The sequence below is a fragment of the Erythranthe guttata genome, chromosome 8 (assembly GCF_056151865.1).
Source record: "Erythranthe guttata isolate IM_541 chromosome 8, IM_541, whole genome shotgun sequence".
Lineage (NCBI taxonomy): Eukaryota > Viridiplantae > Streptophyta > Magnoliopsida > Lamiales > Phrymaceae > Erythranthe > Erythranthe guttata.
In genome coordinates, this window is record NC_142540.1 from 25,913,749 (window position 1) to 25,933,239 (window position 19,491).

At 35.3% G+C, this 19,491-nt stretch overlaps 5 protein-coding genes across 5 annotated transcripts; 2 read left to right on the forward strand and 3 right to left on the reverse strand.

Moving 5' to 3' along the window:
* Positions 1-764: 764 nt before the first annotated feature.
* On the forward strand, positions 765-2,406 carry LOC105965305 (Peroxidase superfamily protein). Its single transcript, XM_012989841.2, has 4 exons — positions 765-1,105; positions 1,364-1,552; positions 1,640-1,802; positions 1,870-2,406. The coding sequence occupies exons 1-4, from the start codon at positions 887-889 to the stop codon at positions 2,265-2,267; spliced, it is 969 nt and encodes a 322-aa protein (XP_012845295.2). The 5' UTR covers positions 765-886; the 3' UTR covers positions 2,268-2,406.
* A 114-nt stretch (positions 2,407-2,520) lies between these two features.
* On the reverse strand, positions 2,521-5,735 carry CEN2 (centrin2). The gene is made up of 7 exons (XM_012989509.2): positions 5,549-5,735; positions 4,166-4,286; positions 4,036-4,072; positions 3,927-3,954; positions 3,041-3,193; positions 2,857-2,959; positions 2,521-2,759 (listed from the first exon to the last, which is right to left on the reverse strand). The coding sequence occupies exons 1-7, from the start codon at positions 5,549-5,551 to the stop codon at positions 2,695-2,697; spliced, it is 510 nt and encodes a 169-aa protein (XP_012844963.2). The 5' UTR covers positions 5,552-5,735; the 3' UTR covers positions 2,521-2,694.
* Positions 5,736-6,444: 709 nt separating this feature from the next.
* LOC105965014 (Got1/Sft2-like vescicle transport protein family) lies at positions 6,445-8,616 on the forward strand. Its single transcript, XM_012989524.2, has 6 exons — positions 6,445-6,758; positions 6,853-6,906; positions 7,045-7,118; positions 8,001-8,118; positions 8,214-8,272; positions 8,383-8,616. The coding sequence occupies exons 1-6, from the start codon at positions 6,630-6,632 to the stop codon at positions 8,459-8,461; spliced, it is 513 nt and encodes a 170-aa protein (XP_012844978.1). The 5' UTR covers positions 6,445-6,629; the 3' UTR covers positions 8,462-8,616.
* Positions 8,617-9,039: 423 nt separating this feature from the next.
* On the reverse strand, positions 9,040-10,567 carry LOC105965039 (zinc-finger homeodomain protein 2). Its single transcript, XM_012989550.2, has one exon. It carries the CDS (start codon positions 9,954-9,956, stop codon positions 9,171-9,173), a length of 786 nt encoding a protein of 261 aa, XP_012845004.2. The 5' UTR covers positions 9,957-10,567; the 3' UTR covers positions 9,040-9,170.
* Positions 10,568-11,583: 1,016 nt separating this feature from the next.
* On the reverse strand, positions 11,584-18,007 carry LOC105965306 (S3 self-incompatibility locus-linked pollen protein). Its single transcript, XM_012989842.2, has 14 exons — positions 17,536-18,007; positions 17,284-17,346; positions 16,618-17,034; positions 16,382-16,463; positions 15,736-15,797; positions 15,519-15,613; positions 14,913-14,992; positions 14,535-14,618; positions 13,725-13,841; positions 13,408-13,493; positions 13,220-13,326; positions 12,864-12,955; positions 12,711-12,787; positions 11,584-12,442 (listed from the first exon to the last, which is right to left on the reverse strand). The coding sequence occupies exons 1-14, from the start codon at positions 17,686-17,688 to the stop codon at positions 11,933-11,935; spliced, it is 2,025 nt and encodes a 674-aa protein (XP_012845296.1). The 5' UTR covers positions 17,689-18,007; the 3' UTR covers positions 11,584-11,932.
* Between the last annotated feature and the right edge of the window lie 1,484 nt (positions 18,008-19,491).

The following is a 19,491-nucleotide window of genomic DNA, read 5'->3' on the forward strand; positions in this document are numbered from 1 at the left end:
AGAAAAGATAACAAAATTTAAACAACAGGCAGAAATGCATGTGAAGGAAAAGTAAAGCATGCGCGGGAAGAAAATGCAGCACTAATTTGACATAATAAACGAGTTCTCCCCACTTGTTAATAATAATCATATATATATATATATATATGATATGGGAACCAGCTCAGCTTATCAATTAGTCCATTATAATTTCCACTTTGACTTGTCCTCCTCCAACTCCATAATTTTAGTTACCAACAACTGTAGTGTAAATCTAATCAAACAACCTCGGAAGTCAATTCTCATCATTCCTTTATGCATTACTGTGTTTTGTCATCACCACTCACCACTCACCACTAACTAATCCCATCTATCATTACTTAATTTACTATTTAATTTGCCATTATTGAAAATTTGTCAAACCTTCAGGATTAATTTATTAATTAATTATCCCAAACAAAACCCTGATGTGCTTGGTGGACGAGTTAATTATATATGTTCCACTATTTACATTTTTTCTCCATTCATGCATTTGTCTTGGGGGTCAGAATTTATATTAATAATCTGAAAATGATATAAAACTAATTAGTGTAGTGCCCAACAAATTAGTGCATACTACTTTAATTAATGATGTTGAGATAATTAATCATTTTTAATTAAAAAAGTTCCATGCATGTACACTGTTTAGTGTTTATGCTCTCTCTCTCTCTCTCTCTCTCTCTCTCTCTCTCTCTCTCTCTATATATATATATATATATATATATATATATATATATATATATACATAGACTTATCTCCTCATCCATCATAAGCTCAAACTAAGTTAATATTGTTGGTTGCTAATTAATAATTCTTACATGCATATTTGTCCTGCTTCAGTAATATAATATAATATTGGTTTTTAAAGATGAAAAAAATGGGGAGTATTTTGAATGTTGTTGGTAAATTAATAGTGGTGATGAATATGATGGTGAAGAGTGGATATGGTCTGAGCATGAATTACTACATGATGGCTTGTCCATTTGCTGACATGGTTATTAGGAACACTGTTAATAAGGCTCTCCAATCTGATCCCACTCTTGCTGCTGCTCTTGTCAGGATGCATTTCCATGACTGCTTTGTTGAGGTCATTCTCTCTCTCTCTCTCTCTCTCTCTCTCTCTCTCTCTCTCTCTCTCTCTCTCTCTCTCTCTCTCTCTCTCTCTCTCTCTCTCTCTCTCTCTCTCTCTCTCTCTCTCTCTCTCTCTCTCTCTCTCTCTCTCTCTCTCTCTCTCTCTCTCTCTCTCTCTCTCTCTCTCTCTCTCTCTCTCTCTCTCTCTCTCTCTCTCATTCTCATTCTCTCATTTTGCTAATTATGTGTGTATTATGTAAATAAAAACGTATAGGGGTGTGATGGATCTGTACTGATAGACTCAACTAAAGATAATACGGCGGAAAAGGATTCACCGGCAAATTTAAGCTTGCGTGGCTATGAAATAATCGATGCTGCCAAGGATGCATTGGAGAGGCAGTGCCCCGGGGTTGTTTCGTGTGCTGATATTCTTGCAATGGCCGCTAGAGACGCTGTTTTCTTCGTAAGAAATAGTACTTTTTTCTCAGATTAATCATTGATCTTTTATTAACAATATTAATATTTGATGATGATGCATGCATGTGTTTAGGCTGGTGGTCCATTCTATGACTTACCTAAAGGAAGAAAAGATGGAAGAAGATCGAAGATCGAAGACACAATCAATCTTCCTCCACCAACCTTAAACAGCTCCGAACTCATCACCATGTTTGGCAAACGTGGCTTCACTGCTCAAGAAATGGTCGTTTTATCTGGTAATTATTATTATTAACACATACCATATTTTATATGTATAAAAAAAATTATTTTTTTTATATGAAGGTGGGCACACACTGGGAATGGCGAGATGCTCGTCGTTCAAAAGCCGTCTGACAAACTTCGACTCGACGCACGATGTGGACCCCAACTTGGACACGCAGTTTGCAAGAACACTGTTGAAGACATGCAGCGGAGGTGACAAAGCAGAGCAGCCATTCGATTCGTCGAGAAACAGTTTCGACAATGATTACTTCAACGCACTACAGAGGAAAGCAGGTGTTCTTGTTTCAGACCAGACACTGTTTGCAAGTGCGATGACTAGAGGGATGGTGAATGCATACGCAACAAACCAGGCCATGTTCTTCTTCGATTTTCAGCGCGCTTTTGTGAAAATGGGGTTGATGGATGTTAAAGAAGGTTCCAAGGGTGAAGTTAGAAACACTTGTCGGATCATTAACTGATATACTTCTACTTCTTCCTGCTTATGCTGATGCTTCTTCTTTTACATTTTGTCTGTATAATTACATATTATTAGGGCTCACAACAATTGTTCCTTCTCCTTTTTGGCATAATTATAATATATTTTTGTGGGTGTAATAATAGTTTAAATGTCTTGATCTCCTTCACCAACTATGCAACAAATCTGATTTTGTGGTGAATTTATGATCTGCATATTACAAGGTAAGAGCTCTTTCTTCAAAGAGAGCACAACTATTTCAAACAACTAAGGATTGTTTATTTTCACTTGAATTCAAATTCAATCATAAAAAGTTAAAATACCTTCTTCCAAAATATATATATATATATTACAATAATAAAGCAGAAAAGCAACAAAATACTAGGCAAAGGTAAGGGCGTCGAAAAACTGCACACGAGCTTAATGCAACTCTAGTAACCATAAGAGGTTCTCCTCATCATCCTCATGAATTCATCCGCGTTTACTTCCCCATCATCTGCACATTTTCAAATTAAATAAATTAGCAAAATGTAACAAAAGCAAAAATACCTAACAAATAATATAGCACGAAGAAAAAAGTAGAGCAAACTTACGGTCTCTGTCAGCTTCATCAATCATATCTTGAATCTCTTTCTCGGTGAAATTTTCACCCAACTCTCTTGCTATGCGCTGAATATCTGCAGCTGAAATCTTACCCTGCATTCAAACGATTAAGTATCGATTATTATTATTAATATGAAGAGGAAACACAATGTAATTAAATAATAACAAACTAACATTTTTATCTTGATCAATAATTTGAAAAGCCTTCATGAGCTCTTCTTTGGTGTCCCTTTCTCCAAACTTGGCTGTCATCATGTGACAAAATTCATCAAAGTCGATTGCACCACTCCCATCTTTGTCTACTTCTGCTATCATTCGATTAATTTCCTGTTGCAAAAAGTTGAAAGTATTCAGGCCACACAAGCACAAAAATTAAGAGTGGTCATTGCTACAAGGATCGAAATAATTAACCAGGTATCGGACAACATTTAAAGAAACTAAAGATCACTGTCAATTTATGTGAGGAAAACCATAAAGAGAAACAAAGTGATGATGATATTGGATGTGTCCGAGCGTCAGTAGAATATATTAACCTTTGTAGTTAGCTAAACATAAGAATGCAGCTAATAATTTGATTTGCTGACAACTTGCCAGATAACTTAACCTTAATATGTTGCACAAATAACCTCAAATCATGCAACACTTAACTAGGAATGAAGACATCTTTTCAACCTGTTTGTCAAGTAAGATCAATGGGAAACAAAACAGCTTCAAGGGTTAAAATGTATGTCACTGCACGACACGTCAGAATCAACTATGACTTTCAAAGAGTCATTTTCCATCTCACCATTAGCAAAATAACAGAAATTTGATTTAGGTAACTAGTATAGTTAGACAAAATGACAGTGTTAAGTATTTTAGAAAATGGATATTGGATTTCTAGTACAAAAAATCTTCAAACACCCAAGTCCCTTAAGTTATCTTAAAAATTTTACAGAAAATAGGAAGACTCTTGCATTTTCTTGGTAAAGAAATGAACAAAAAAGGGAAGTAAACTCTTGTTTTCGCTTCATTCCCTAAACACAAGTGCGTAGAATAAAAAGCAGTTCAGCTTTGTTACCTCTTCTGACATTTCAAAACCAAGTGCCCTACAAAAAAGAACCAGGTCAGTTTTAAGTACCAACGTATCATGTCAAGGCTTTAAGTTATTTTATTTACAAACATTGTACCTCATTGCAACATTTAACTCTTTGGCATCAATATTTCCTGCATGCGGTCAATTGAAGAAACAAAATACATTAATAAAAGAACAATTACAGCACAGCTATCTATTTCATTACAGTATAACTATTTCCCTACCAGATCCATCAGTATCAAAAAGTTCAAAAGCTTCCTTTATTTCCTGCTTTTTCTGTTGAGTCAATCCATGATGGCGTCCTCTAGGCTTATCTTTCCTCGACATTCCTCTGTAGAGCGTCGACTGCAAAAGAGGATGTTAAAAATAATTATGGGACAGTGTGGAGAAAGATTGGGGCAGACAGAAAGAACGGAGAGGGAGATAAGAGAAGATATTGTTAGTGATGCTTACATGTAATAAAACATGAAAGGTGATCTAATAGACTAATACACGTATTTAATAAAGTAACGCAACACGGGAATATGAATGCAGTCATAGCAAATTGAACTTAATGAAGTAAAACACTCATCAGTGGCCTACCAAGATTAAATCTCTTACTTTATCCTGTCTCCTACGAAATTACACCCCTTTTTCATATGAAATATCTTATCTGGATATGTGCTCAAATTTATGAACTTCGTTTAATTTCATTTTTCAGGAGAATCGTAATTCTTTCTCCTATGATGGAGACAGAGAAGCTCAAAAATCAAATATTCTACTTCAGATAAGTAGATGGCTAAATTGTCTTTCTTTTCTAGTTTCAGTTTCAATTTTTACCCTACTCACTATTTCAAGAACTTAAACACCCACCGCCACCCCCACTGTGACAAATAGTGGCTACAGAAGAAACTTGGTAACATAAAAGAACATAATGAACAATATTCATACAGACAACCAGAAGAAATATTTCAGCGGCTTCACAAATTTCAAGAAGAATGATGAGCACACATGACAACGTTATGAGTACTGTAATAGTTTGAAAAGAGATTTTTGCATTCAGAAACGATAATAGAATTGTTAAAAATCAATTTGATGCCACCTACTTTGGCTGTCACAGCATAATTGATGCGATTTTCATATATTTTATAACTCCGCACCTTCTTTCAGATGATAATACACAGTGATGAAAAGTGCCAAAGAGATGCAAAAGGAGCATCTTCTATCGACGAAGTAACCATTTAACCCAATTAAATATTACCAAATAAATAAGACACTTTCAATCAGCAGAATATTGAGTTTATAAAGAAGATTAAAACTGTTAGACTCCATAGATGTTGACTTGATTGACCTGAAGGCCATCGATATCCCCATCTCAACAACACCCATAAAACTGCAAGCAATATCATATTTTTTCCTTTTCTCCAAAAGACATAAAAACTCGATCTTGTTTTATGGAATAAATATAATTTCCCAAAAGAAAAAAAAAACAGAGAGTAATGATTCAAATGCTAATTTTTTTTTTCAGATCATGCAATTGAATCCACAAGCAAAAATAAAACCCAGAAACGCACTATAAGAAAATCGAGGGAAGGGGAACACAAATTGATCAAAAAATAGGCAATTACCATATCGATCTGCGGTAAGATAAACTCTGGGCTGCCTCCGAGTGTGTGTGTGTACGCGCGCGTAAGAACGATAAAGGAGAAGGATCGGAATTTGAAGAGAGAGTTGGCTACAGAGCAGAGAAGATTATTTCAACTACTGCGTGTTTGCCCTCACCGCGTTTTAAAAAACAATAGGGTAAACTGAGATAAGTGTAATTACAAAACAACTCCTTAGGTTTAATACATTACATCCAGCTCCCAATAGTTTGTAAATTTCTTATATCTACCCCTACAAAAGGGTGTTAATGTAAGACATCTACAAAATTACATGGTGGGTGTAATTATAGGAGAATATAGGGGATTTTGTAAATAAACCTTACCTCAAGGGGCCAGTGTTAATTTATCCAAACTAATAAGTATTTTTTGATAAATGTCGATGCTTCCTAGTTAATTATTGGAAATATTAGTGAGAAATCCCTCATCACGGCCTATTTTAAAGACATGACATACATTTAATTTTATTTGGATTAAAGTGTATAGATTTAACTTTTCATTTGAGATAAGTTTCTTACACTCTCTCAATTAGAATTTGTCTAACTTCCCTTTACAAATTAATTAAATTGGTTGATTTTCAAAATCAATTAATTTCAGTCAATTATCCTCAGTACTTAAATCAGTTGACTAACTAATTTACGAGTGAACAACTGATTTACAATTAAGTCAAGTGATTTAAATCAGTTCATTCAACTCATTTATAATTGTGCAAACCGTTTCTCAAAAATGAAATATAATCTTGTAATGTAGGACTAAATTGCAAACATTGTAGGTGACAAACTACTTGATAGAAGGACTAGTTCTCAATAACAAAAACATTTGAAGTGAGAAATAAAATTGAAGGGGCTAGGTGCTACTATTGCAAATACGGAAGGGTCTAAATGACATACTAAGCTTCTTGAAGGCGTAAATTGCAAATATGAACTTGAAGCTGAAGTATTGAGCTGATCCTCCCTCTCCAAAACCCAACTTGAGAATCTCAGATCTACCAGAAAAAAAGAAAAAAAAAATTCAATTAAGAAAATTCAGGACAGCAGGGTGTTTTTCAATGGAGAAGATGAACCAAGCAATTGAGAAAATGAAAATGCTGGTGGGAATGGAGGTTGAAGATGAAGAACAGCCAGAACCTTCCCTCATCGATGATTTTAACCGCAACTGCACTTTGTCCACCAAACAGGTATTCGATTCTATTCGATCAAACACTGTTTACATTTTTATTGAGGTCGCAGTTATACGACGAATTAAGGGTTTTTTTTGCTCTTTCTTTGCAGAGACTTTATGGGTTTGCAATTTGCTTAGCTTCTGGTATAACTTGCACACTCTTGGTATGTTTCTTTTAATTGAAGATGATGAAAGTATATTATTTTTTTCTTTTCAAGTTCTAAACATGGATTATGATGCTTAATTGCTTATGCTACTATCTGGAAATTGACAGCCATTGAAATAACCCTTTTTTTTAACAGTCAATGCTTGTTTTCTTCCATCCAATCAAATTTGGGATAACTTTCTCGTTCGGCAATTTGCTTGCTCTTGGAAGGTTCGTAATTGTGATGCTACTTCAAATTACATCCTCTTGGATTCTATTGATACATCTTCTCCAAAATGGCATCAATATCACTTACGATATCAGCAGAAACACACGATTGTTGTTGCATTATCCTATCTTAACAAGTATCATCAAATATTTCGGTTTATTGGGTATTTTGGTTGATAGAAAAACAGTTCCCACATTTCAATCGAATTATTTTTCTTCTATGCTTTTGTATATCTGCTCAACTTGCTTGGTTCGCGCTAGAGTCGGAAGCTTTCATGGTCTTAATAGAACCATTCACGTACTGCTAAACATTATATAAGTTTTATATATCGTTTTCAACAGTAATCTCTTACAGCCTTCGGGGTACTTATTTATTTACTAATTCCTCCATTCACATGGTTTGAGACCTCTTGTTGCCATTTAGTGCTATATCAGTTCATGACTTAGCATTTTTCACATGCCGCGTGACAGAAACAGCGTTGTTTGTTAATTTTGAAAAATAGACACCATATTGTGAATTAGTATCTCACCACATTCTGTTAATTGACTGTCGTCCTGTCAATGCTGCATGTTGCTGATTTTGAACTTCTTTCTTTCTTTCCTCCTTAAAGGTCAACCATTTGATAGTTCAAGAAAAATATATTAATTTCCGTTTTTTGTGGGAATTTGATACTGTTAGAACGGGTTTCTCAATTCTTTGTTCACTGACTTTTTACACCTAAGATTGTCTTATCTTTAATACTATAGTTTTCCCCCTTATCTGCATACTTTTAATCACAGAACCAACAAAGCAGTCTTATACGCACGTCACATTTTCTGTTTCCTTTTCGACATTGATAAGGAAAATGAAAATTGAGATGCTAATTTGGGTTGTTTCTGTGGCAGCACAGCATTTCTTATAGGGCCTAAAAGACAAGTGACAATGATGATGGACCCTGTTCGTATATATGCAACAGCGATGTATATTGCTAGCATTGTAATCGCTCTCTTTTGTGCTGTATACGTGAGTTTCTTATAATGATTATTTCATCCTTTTTGATTTTACCACTTGCGTTTTATTGCTCGCTGCTGAAATTTTTTCTGTCTTAAATGAATTAGGTACGGAACAAGCTATTGACCTTTCTGGCAATAGTGCTGGAGTTTGGTGCTCTAATATGGTATGTCTTCATGTCTTAGACTGCTTAGTTAGGATCACAATTACTAACTAGTTCTTATTTCATTTATGTAATAACTTGGTGCTTGTTTATGTTATAATTTATATGTACAGGTATAGCTTAAGCTACATTCCGTTTGCGAGATCAATGGTATCGAAGATTACGACAGCATGCTTTGACACTGAATTTTAGGACAAGATTGTCATAATCTGGCAACCATTGTAGAGTTGCAAGATGAAAATTTGAGTTCGAAATATGGGAGTTGGTTGAAATTAATCTTTGTTACAGTGATCAAATGTGTAATGGATGATGGAGTGAATTCGATTATTTTCTCTTTGAAGCTGCTAGTTTTGCTACTTATTACCAATAAATTTTGCAGATAGCTTTTCGTTTTATTTTTAAATTCAACTTACAAATGATCATTACAACACACGCAGCTCAATTTTATGGAATTATTTTCAGAAAACATTTCTCATATTTGACACTCTTTTTCTTATAATTTTGTGGTAAAAACGCTTCTGTTTTAATTTAGAAAATGATATTTTGTTGAAAGTAAATAAATAAATATTCATGAAATTAGTTGTCAATCTGATTTAATTTGACAACTCACTGTACACTCATGTACAAATGTCAATTTCCGAAATTATATTCTGCATGGAAATATAACAGATCTGCATCAAATTAAAACCTGCAACCGAAATGTGTTGAAAACACAATGCATGCAACATATACAAACGAAGGAGAAAATGCATTAATGAAAATACTAATGATTTAAAGAGAAAATAACTCTAATTATTTCATCATTTGAATTTTTTATTACTGGGAATTAATTAACCGGAATCAGAAGAAGAAGTACCAACTTAATTATTATTATTAATCTATCTGAATTGAGATGAAATTATTATTCAACTGATGTAGTAGTAGGAGTAGCAGTGGTGGTGGTGTTGGTTTTCTTGGTTAAGTGATACTTATTGTTGTGCATCCACACCTTTAGAACCTTCCTCTTAATCCCAATCTCCTGACAGAAACTTCTGACCTCAGATTCATCCAGTTTTGTTATTTTCCAAGCAGCTCTCTCTGCAAACACCTGCATTTTCTCCTTCTGTTCTTGACTGAACTTTGTTCTGTACCTCTTCTTCCCTAATTCCCCCGACGACAACGACGTTTGATTATGCCCTCCTCCTCCTATTGCTAAGCCAATTTCTGCCGCCTCCCCTGCCCCATTAATATAGACGCCGCTACCACTTGTACTCCTCTTCTTCATAAACATTAACTGATGATGATGTTCGGCCGAATAAGGCAGCTGTATTTTACGGTGGAAGTTGCGGTGGCAGTTGCATGCGGAGCATTTCAGGGCCTCTAGGCTGCCCTCTTCCCCCCCGGCCATGAATTCTCCACAGCCGTCGGTGGCGGTGCCGCCAATTGCCGCTGCATGGTTCTTGAGGCATTCCATGTACTTTACTGATTTCTTCTGCAACGACGACGGTGGCAGGCCTAGTGGTGGAGATAATTGAAGGATATTATTAATGTTGCCATTAATATTAATGTTATCACCGCCACCACCACCACCACCACCACCACCATGGTGATATTCTTGATGATCAGATTCAGATGTTGGAGAGGTGGTGGTCTGAATGGCAAGGAGTGGCTTTGGTTGTGCTTGACTCATTGGGCTGCTCATCATCATATATATATATGTATCTATATAAAATAGGTTTTAATGAGATGAAAAAAAGGATTAAGGAGATGATGATGCATGCAAACTTGTGGTTAGTTTCTTCAATTGTGATAGGAGAAAAGAGAGGAACAATTAGGGGTACCTGCCTATACATTTCATTATTATAGGCAGCTGCAGCATACTTAAGGTGGAAGAGAAGATTTCCAAAAGCAAAAAAAACAAATAAAAAAAAGGGTGTTGTAGATTACACTAATATTTATTAGTGTAGAGGCGTTACGAGTTTTTTTAGCAGCTTTTGGTGTTATTCAGATAGAGAGAGATTAATTAAGAGAGAGAGAGGGAATTGTGGAAGCAAGCAAACAAGAGGGCATGGGCTTGAATTTTGTTTTATTGATTGCTTTGTTTACAAATATGAGGTCAGGGGGACGGTTTCCATTCCCTTTTTGTTCTCTTCCTCCCTCATTTTACTACTCATTACCTGCTTTTCATTTTTCATTTTTCATTTTTCATTTTGAGAGAGAGAGAGAGAGAATTAAGAGAGAGAGAGAGAGTAGAAAGCAGAAAGCAAAAGCAAATACTAGTAGTATTAATTAGTGGTTGAAAAAGCAGTGTGTAGATAGGTGACTAATTAATCTCTCACTAACTGTGTGTTGGTGTTATATGCATGAAAATTTACTGTACAACAACATTTGGCAAACTTAAATTATGAACAACAAGGAATCATTACTAGTAGCAGTATTTATTTAGTATTTTCTGTGTCTGAATTTTTAACATTTTCTTTTGGTTGTTGAATTCAGTCAGGTATTAGACATGCATTGTCATAAAAGAGAGTTTAATGCTTTTGTTTCATTTCTTCACACATTTCAAGAATTCCTCCATTAATAACTCACCTGCACAACCTACTAACTCTCACCTCACTTTTCCCCCATTTTCATTCCTTATTTTGTTTATTAATCCAGAGTTTTGTTTTATGACACTTTTAATCTAAAATGTGTTTTCAGTTCATCCATGAGATATTGATATACCTTCAAGTTAAAGATTAGGGATTTCATACTCCACCTTAACCAGGTGTTTAAGATTACAAAATTAATTAATTATGCAGTTGCTCAACATAATTTATCCTGTAGACAATTAGTTAAGAGGGATTTTTAGTGTTCATAATTAACACTAACACTTGTAGTGTGTTGCTTACAAGGCAGGATATGTTATGTGGTGTGCTCTTTTTATATATCTTAATCCTTTGCTTGCTTAATTATCATCTATTAAACGTAACTTAATGCCAAAACACTACACACGTGTCATTCAGCTCTCCATTATATAGTGAAAAATTGAAAATTAGTTTAATTACGAAAACAACTCAATTAACTTTTAAACTCACAAATACCCTTTCAAGGTTTGGCTTTTCTTGTACAAATAGTCCCTCACGCGCGTGCAATTCGAAAAATTAAAATATTTCTATACAATTCAAGCTTCAAAAACATTTTTTTTTTTTTTTTTTTTTTATAAATTTACACTTAATAGATGCACCTAAAAATAAAATCGGACCAAACCGGTCCATCCTGCGTTTGTGGGTTGATGTGTACGAGGTAACCGTTGTTCAAACTTCATTCCATTAGTACCAAAACACACACACCGGTGAAGAAAGTCGAACAATTCTTCAACATCTATGAATCAAGTTACTGCACACAACAGAACCGATAACTTGTGCATTTGTGATAGTTTTTTCATTTTTGTTACTTACAGAAGCCATCTCTCTTACTTTTTACTTGTTTATGTACAAGTTATTGCGCTCTCACATACGAACAATTTACAGTAAAAAACAATAACATATTTCTCTAACAGGTATTGTGGCCGATTATTAAGCAGACAAGCCTTCATCCTTCAGTTCCCTCTCTCTGGACAAAATCCTTTATAACTTGAACAAAACAGAACTAAGTAGACATTGAAGAAGGATACCTGCCCTAGTCAAAATATTTCAGACAACATTATCCACTGTTCTGTGGTGGTGCGTGATTTTCTTGCTGTGGAGGTTCGGCATAAACTTGACCATGATCTCTAAAATCTCGAAATATTGAGAGAAACGAGTTGAGGCTTTCTGAAGAAGCTCCACCGAGTATCCACAACAAGAGTGAACTGAATGAACTCACAGCACCTGGATTGGCGGCTCCACCACCCTCGGGCTGAGGTTGCCCTCCTCCAATATCAAGAGGATTGCCTAACCTGTCTGGATGATTATTCTCATTAATAATATTATTAGGTTGTTCTCCAGTTGCAGTTGCACCATTTCTCGGTATTCCTCCATTATCAACTCCAGCTCGGAGAACTGGTCCAAAGGCTGCCATATCTGCTGCATTTACAGCCCCTCCACCTCCTGTGTTTCTTGTGTTTAATCTTGTGATGCGTAATGTTGATGCCAGAATTGTTGACGATGTAATGTGAAAATCTGGATGCTGTTGAAAACGACGATTTTGCATAAACCTCTGTAGAGCCGGAACCTGACATGATAGGTCTAACTATTATAACATAATATAGTATAGAGACGTTATTAAAAATATATTTGAAATATGCATGTGCCTTCTTGGTGGTGTTCCCAATTAGAGGGATGTATATCAATTTCAATTCCCAATATATAACATTCAGATGCTAAATATGGTACTTGACTATTTTACCGCAATCTCACTTGAGTACTATATTTATATTTGTGAAAAAAGACAATACCTTGTAACTGAAAAACAGCTTATACTAATGAATGCAATGCCATACCTCAAATCTGTTCCAGAAATAGAGTACAAGGTGTTGCATAAATGCTGCAGAGGTCGAGAGAGCCAAATAAGAAAAGCCTATGCAAAACAATGGCATGTCAGAGGAAGATCATGACTTAGATAATGTGATCATACAAAGAAATTGAGACATTACCGTATGTATAGGAGAAAAAGTATATGTGGAACACTAGAAAGTAGAGTAAAAAGAAGCGAGGGAAGAACTTCATAGATATTGGTGTTCGTACACTGCAAGCAAAGGTCGAACGATGGTTTAAAAAAAAAAAGGATTACCAGAAATTAGTTCAAGATCTAAATCAAAGTAACAAATGATAGGATGACGCACTCACCCTTTCCTGGCAGTTTACAAAGAAAAATAACAGTATATTATCTATCCCACTTAGTGGGTTTTAATGACTTTTCATCAATCACAATTGTGCACCGTACAGTGAAGGACTCTTCCATAATGATAGATAAATAAATAAGTGACATTGTCATTGGAAGGAGAACAACCTGATGAGCGTGAACAGTTCACAGATCCAAACAAGTATTAAAACCATAAACGCCAATAGCTGATCATCATAAAACTCGAAGAGGAAAAATAGGATTCCAATCATTATCTGGAGATAAAATAAGCAACTGCATTAGTCAAACCGTAATAAACAGACCAAAAGACATCACTGAGAGAGTTGCACACTAACCGGCACAAAAACAAGTGACTCAATTACATGCACAAAAATCAATTGAAATGTTGGAAGCCTATGTCGAGCATGATGCTGGAGCTGCACTGCAAAACATTAGAGAACGATATCGTAATTAATGTTTACATAAACAAACCTTCCTTGTGAATAACACAACAATTGAAGTTTCAAAGTATTTTTTGAGGAATAGTAACATGTGCGTATGATCTGGATGCAACAACAGTTATGAATGCCAGTAGAAACTTTCTAGTAGTTTAACATGGCATAAAGATGAGAAAGATTATTAGAGGTAATATAGCTCATTTGTCAAAACAAACCTGTAAACTTCAGCATACGCGTTTGTGTCTCCCTCAATGTAAATGAAACTGACATTGTTGTTGTGAAGAAAACAAAAAGTGACATCATCAATACGCCGCACTTGGTCACAAGATAGTCTGAAAAACACAGCAGGCAGAAAAACATCAGTAATTTTTTACCCGCATAAGAAATTCAATTTTAGAACGTGTCAGAAGTCTACAGGCATAAACAATGTAATATAAGATGTACTACAACTTTTTTTTTATAAGCTACTAATGCACTAAAGTTATTAGCAATGATGTATATCTAATAGTAAAGCTGCCTAAATTCCACCTTATGCTATACATTTATAGTTTGTTTACAACAAAACATATAATAAATTTGATTGATCTCATACCAAATAAATAAAGAGAGTAACACAAGAACCTCTCAGAACCATGAATATCATTAGACCCATTGTATAATGTCATAAACTATTCAATCTGAATGTTGAGTCATTGCACCCACTAGTTGAACTGTTCAGTATCGTGATGAAGTTTTAAGGCTTTGTCATAAACATGCACATAATCAAGACATCTCAAATTTAAATGTGAGAAAACAAAAAAATCATCCAAAAAGAGATGCATCTCCTTACATTCGAAACCATCAACTGACTGAAGCAATCAAGAGTGGTTGTAAGAATTGGAAATTGTCAATTCTAAAGATAATTGGCATTACCATTAAATGCAGATGATTTACTAATCTGTTGAATACTCGGACAGATCAGGTGGAAATAACTCTAAATGAAGCAGAGACTGAATGAATAGCAGATATAGCAGAAAATGCTCAACCTCCAAATTTTGCAGAACTTTCTGGTTGCTGGTGAGCATAGGTAAGATTATAGAACTCCTTTGTTTGGTAATTATAAAGGTAACCTGCATGAATTGCACAGGAACTTAGCCTCTTTCAAATTTAGATAATAGTTTACAGAAAATATGGCAGAATAGGTGTGAATGGCCCAAATTGGGTACACATGGCTGCTAATATACAATCAGTGTCTATATCATGTAGTTCAAGAAAAGGGAAACCAAGAAGATATTCCTGGTGATGAACAGTAATCAAAACAATAGCAGTGTGAAAGTTCTTGCGGAGATAGAATAAATATAAGTCCATGAGTGCCACTGAGATCAATCAGAATACAAAATTGAATTTGAAGATGTAATTGATACCTTGGCCCGGAGAACTCAACAAACTATTCATCAAAATAGTGTCATACCCTACAAGCCTGTTTATCAACAGCTGCTGCCACCTGATCAAAAGCCATTTAACTTTCGAGTCAGCATATATATGTTAAGAAACAAAGGATAGTCATCCCCTGTTTTTCTGGTTGTGCTTACTGTAGGGGAAAGGAGTCTATCTGGAATGAGATCCATGTAGAAATAATATAGACCAGAATGAAATACGACATGCTAGGTATGAGTATGACCGATAAATGATGATAGAAATGAACTGGGTGATTGTATCATTTATCTCTGAGAAACAGTCAGAGAACATGGCAGATTAAGAAAAATGAAATAACACTTTATATTGACAACTCTTTACTTTGATGTCTATTCAGCTAAGTTACTAACAGGCCTCTGATCAGCTAAACCATTAACAATCTTCTTCATCAACGGTAATAAAGCTTTAGGAATCTGAAGTGATGCCTAAAATTTGGACGGAATAAATCTGAGTTGTTGACCCAGTCAATTCTCCGCACAATCTTGTAAACAATGCTAAATAGTAATGATGAGATTCTGATCTAGAAAGCAAGAAAAAGAGAAGCATCATATTACCGGTTGCCAAAGCAACTGTGTCGAGCTGAAATGCTGATATTAATGGTTTGAATGTTATGTCTTGATCTGGCTTCTTCAGGCAACAAGAAATAACCCTGAAAAAGAAACTTGAGAAATCAACAATAGTCGACTACCAGTATATGCTTCAAAACGAAGCTGAATAGCTCAATGACAAAATGAAGTAACAAAAACAAGTGAGCCAATAAAAAAAACGCACCTTCTCCATGGTATATAAATAAGCTGGTTCGAATGCTTTGCTTCTCTTCTCAAGCCACTGCACTGAGATGTTCATATGAAGCACAACAAGATTACACACGAATGAACAACTTTATTCACAAAGTTCTGCTTCAAACTAAATCAACTAATAGCTAATCTTTTAAGGTCTGCCTATTGAGTCCGAGACTGACAACGAAAACAAATTAAAAGTAAGTGCAAAGAAAATTTTGAAATAAAATATACTAAGATTCCCATTCGTTGTGTAGATAATACACAATCAGGATTTTCATTCGTACCACCAACACATTCCTTATTTATACAGAATGCAATCACATAGCATAGAGCATATCTATTTCCTTCGTGTGCTTCATTTTGCAGCCGCAATTGCACAGCAGAAAGCACATATTCCCTTCTTGTGGTTTATTTTGCAGCCATTTCTGAAGTTACGTCTCAAACACAGATTTCATGCAAGAACGAGAGTCCGTTCTCATTTATAAACAATAGAACAGTTGAAACAGTATTTCAATCATGTTTCACAACCAGTTATTTAAAAAGACTTTTACCATGTTTAGCAAAATCTCAGTACTCAATGCTGAACGAACTTTAATTATGCACCAAATAACAGGATGAGTAGAGATAGCAGCTACCTGCATAGCCATTGATCCTGTCCAAATGTAAGATTTTAAGCCACTTGGGGATGTCGAAATTCAAATGTATACCAGCAATATCCTACACGGAGATAGTAGCCTTGTTAATTAAAACTATTATACAGCCTATTAGAAAATGCTCTGAACAGAAGTATGTTTCGCAATCCAAAATATCAGGGCCATTAGTATCTAATTCAGACAAAGGAGAAGGACAAAAGATATCATATATCACTCACCCATAAACCTCCAAGAATTCGCCTTGCTAATCTCAGAAAGAAAGATAAACGGCCGTGCCACTTTTTGCCAATATGAATTATTGCTGCTCTAAGAGATTCTCTGGGCGAGTAGAAACTAGTATCTTTAGCGGCTTTCCCTGTCACGTCATCAGATGATGGCTTGAATCTTTCACTGTTGATAGACCCTTCTCTCTCAGATTCCAAAACATCATTCTCAGTTTTCCAAAATTCTAACGGAGATTTCACTCTCTTCATGTCAGGAATTATCCAGCTGAACCCCAACTTTGAAGCCGAATGAGGTGAACCATCTTCATCCACATTGATGTATTTTTCGATTTCAGTGTCGGTTCCTGTATCATGGGCATCTACTGCATCAACCACGGATTCATTTTGAGACCACAAGCCAGCACTAGTGATCTGCACAAGAGAGTACAACAAGCTAACATGATTAACTGAATAGAAAATTCTGCCTCGTTGAATGATTAGCAGCAGCTTATTCCAGCAAAACACAGTCAGTCATAACGATTATGTATTATTTGATGCCGACACTAGCACCCACATTAACCATGTAGGGAGCCAACAAATAAAAATTCATACGAAATATGGATAGATAACAGAAAGGTACTGTTTAAATTAGGTAAGGGGAAGAAAAAAAGTAGGACGCACCTTTATCTGAATAAGTTGGGCATCGGACATTTGGCCACTAGAGAACTCACTCGAACAGCCAGGCTTCACCATGAGAAAAGAAAATCGTCAGTATAATAAAATCAAAAAGAAATGAAATTGAGGCAATCAAGCACAAAGGCCACTGGAATACAAGAAATAACACGACATTCCATACAGCCAGAATTGATAAGCAGGAATTAATAAATAAATAAATAAATAATGAAAAGGGAAAGGAGGTGTAGAGAAGGGGACCTGCTGAACGTAATTGGCGTGCATGACAACGAGAATACAGAAGAGGGTAATGGCAAGGAATAGGAAAAAGTACTCGAGCTTGGCTCTGATTTTTTGGGTCAGCATCTCAGAAAATCGCTCCTGCACCCTTATAAATGTCTGCTCTGGATCCATTTTCGACAGAAATCAAGGAATTGAAAAATAGAAGAAGGTAAAGGTCAAGAATCAGAATTATCAGAAAAGCATAACCGAAATTCGAACGGGGGTTTTAGGGGTGGGGGATTCCTTGTCCAGCAACCCTCTGTTTCATGGATGAGTGGATGGATCGATTGTTGGTCTGAGTCAGAGCGTTGTCCCTAAATTCAAAATTGGAAGCTTTGTATTTATTTAGGGTTTTTCTTTTCTTCTTCCTTTTTTTTTTTTTTTTTTTTTTATCTTTTTTTGGGTTTTCAGTTGTTATAATTATCCGCCCACCTCGAGTCAGTGCATGCACAGTACAGTAATACATTATGTTGAATCTTTTAATCAATCTATTAATTAAAATATGGCTTAATCCCACTTCCCTTGTATATATTATTTTGTCATTTTGCACCCTCAAAATAAATTAATAGCAGTTTGCTCCCTCAAAACACTATATCGTGCATAATGCATCTCACATGAGTGGTTTAAAGCTAATAAACATAATTTAATATGTTTAGTGGTATTTAAAAATTATATTTTCACAAAAAAAATTCTTCACCTATTTCGTTAATTATCAAGTTATCTGAAATCATATTTTCTTCCAAATATTTCTACCTAATATCTCCACTAATGACAATAAAAGATCTATCAATCGAATAATTTTGTGATAAAAGTTAATTTGAGTTTTTCTTTTTGTAAGAAAATATATTTTTTTTTGAATTATCCGATGTGATTTTAATTTTTTTCGCACTTTGTGTGCTCGAAATTAGGTAAGGAGGTTGAAGAAAATAACAATTTAATTTGTTATTTTGCACCAATAAAAATGAATTATCCTTTAATATCCAATTAAGAGAGCATTGTGAATAATTTATTGCTTTCAGGGTGCAAAGTGCTATTATTATTTTTCTATAGTGCAAAATGCCAAAAGGCTCCATTTGAATGGTGCAAAGTGGATTAAGCCATTAAAATGGAGTTAAATGCAAAAACAACCCCTGTGATTTTCCTAAAGACCAAAAAACCCCTGGGTAAAATTAAGTGACTAATAACTCCCTGTGATTAGTAGTCAAAGTCATACACCCCCCTCTATCTCGTTCGTGTCATTCACACGCTAACAGTGCGACTGCTTGTGCGATTTTTGTGTGAAAAGTCACAAGTGCCCCTCCAAATCTCTCTTTTCTTATTCCATTAATATATATATATATATATATATATATATTAAGTATATATATATAGGGATCCGCCCTTTTTTTTTACTCCATTTTCTTTTGCCTTTTCTTTTACCCCGTTTAATGCCAAAACGCCTCCGTTTCATATTACCCCTCCAATCAACAGCCGTTATTATTTTCTTTTTCATTTAATTTCCAAGCTGCTCGACCGTGTCCTGTATGTTTGATTTATCCTCAGAACTGAGGTTCATTGAATTGAATACGATGTTTTCTTCCTCACCCATTTCTGATTTCTTATTTAATTTCGATTAAATCTGTTTTCCGGCGATTGTCCAGGTGTTCCATTGACTTGCTTCAAATCTCGGCCAACCCTCGCACCGCCACTGCCACTCCGTTCGGGGTCGGCACCCGTTTCGACGCCGCAGCTCCAATTTTTTCTTCCAACACTTTTTCTCCTCAAGAACCTTTTAAGGTCAATTTTTCTTCCAGAGCATCGGAGCGAGGTCAGTTTTATTAGCGTCTTTGTTTTTCAGTGGTTTATTCATCGGGATTCTTCTTTGATTTTCAGGTTCAGTGGAGGATTTCCTGGCGGCGGCGGTGGATGCTGGTAAGAGTGCTGGGAGGTGCTCTT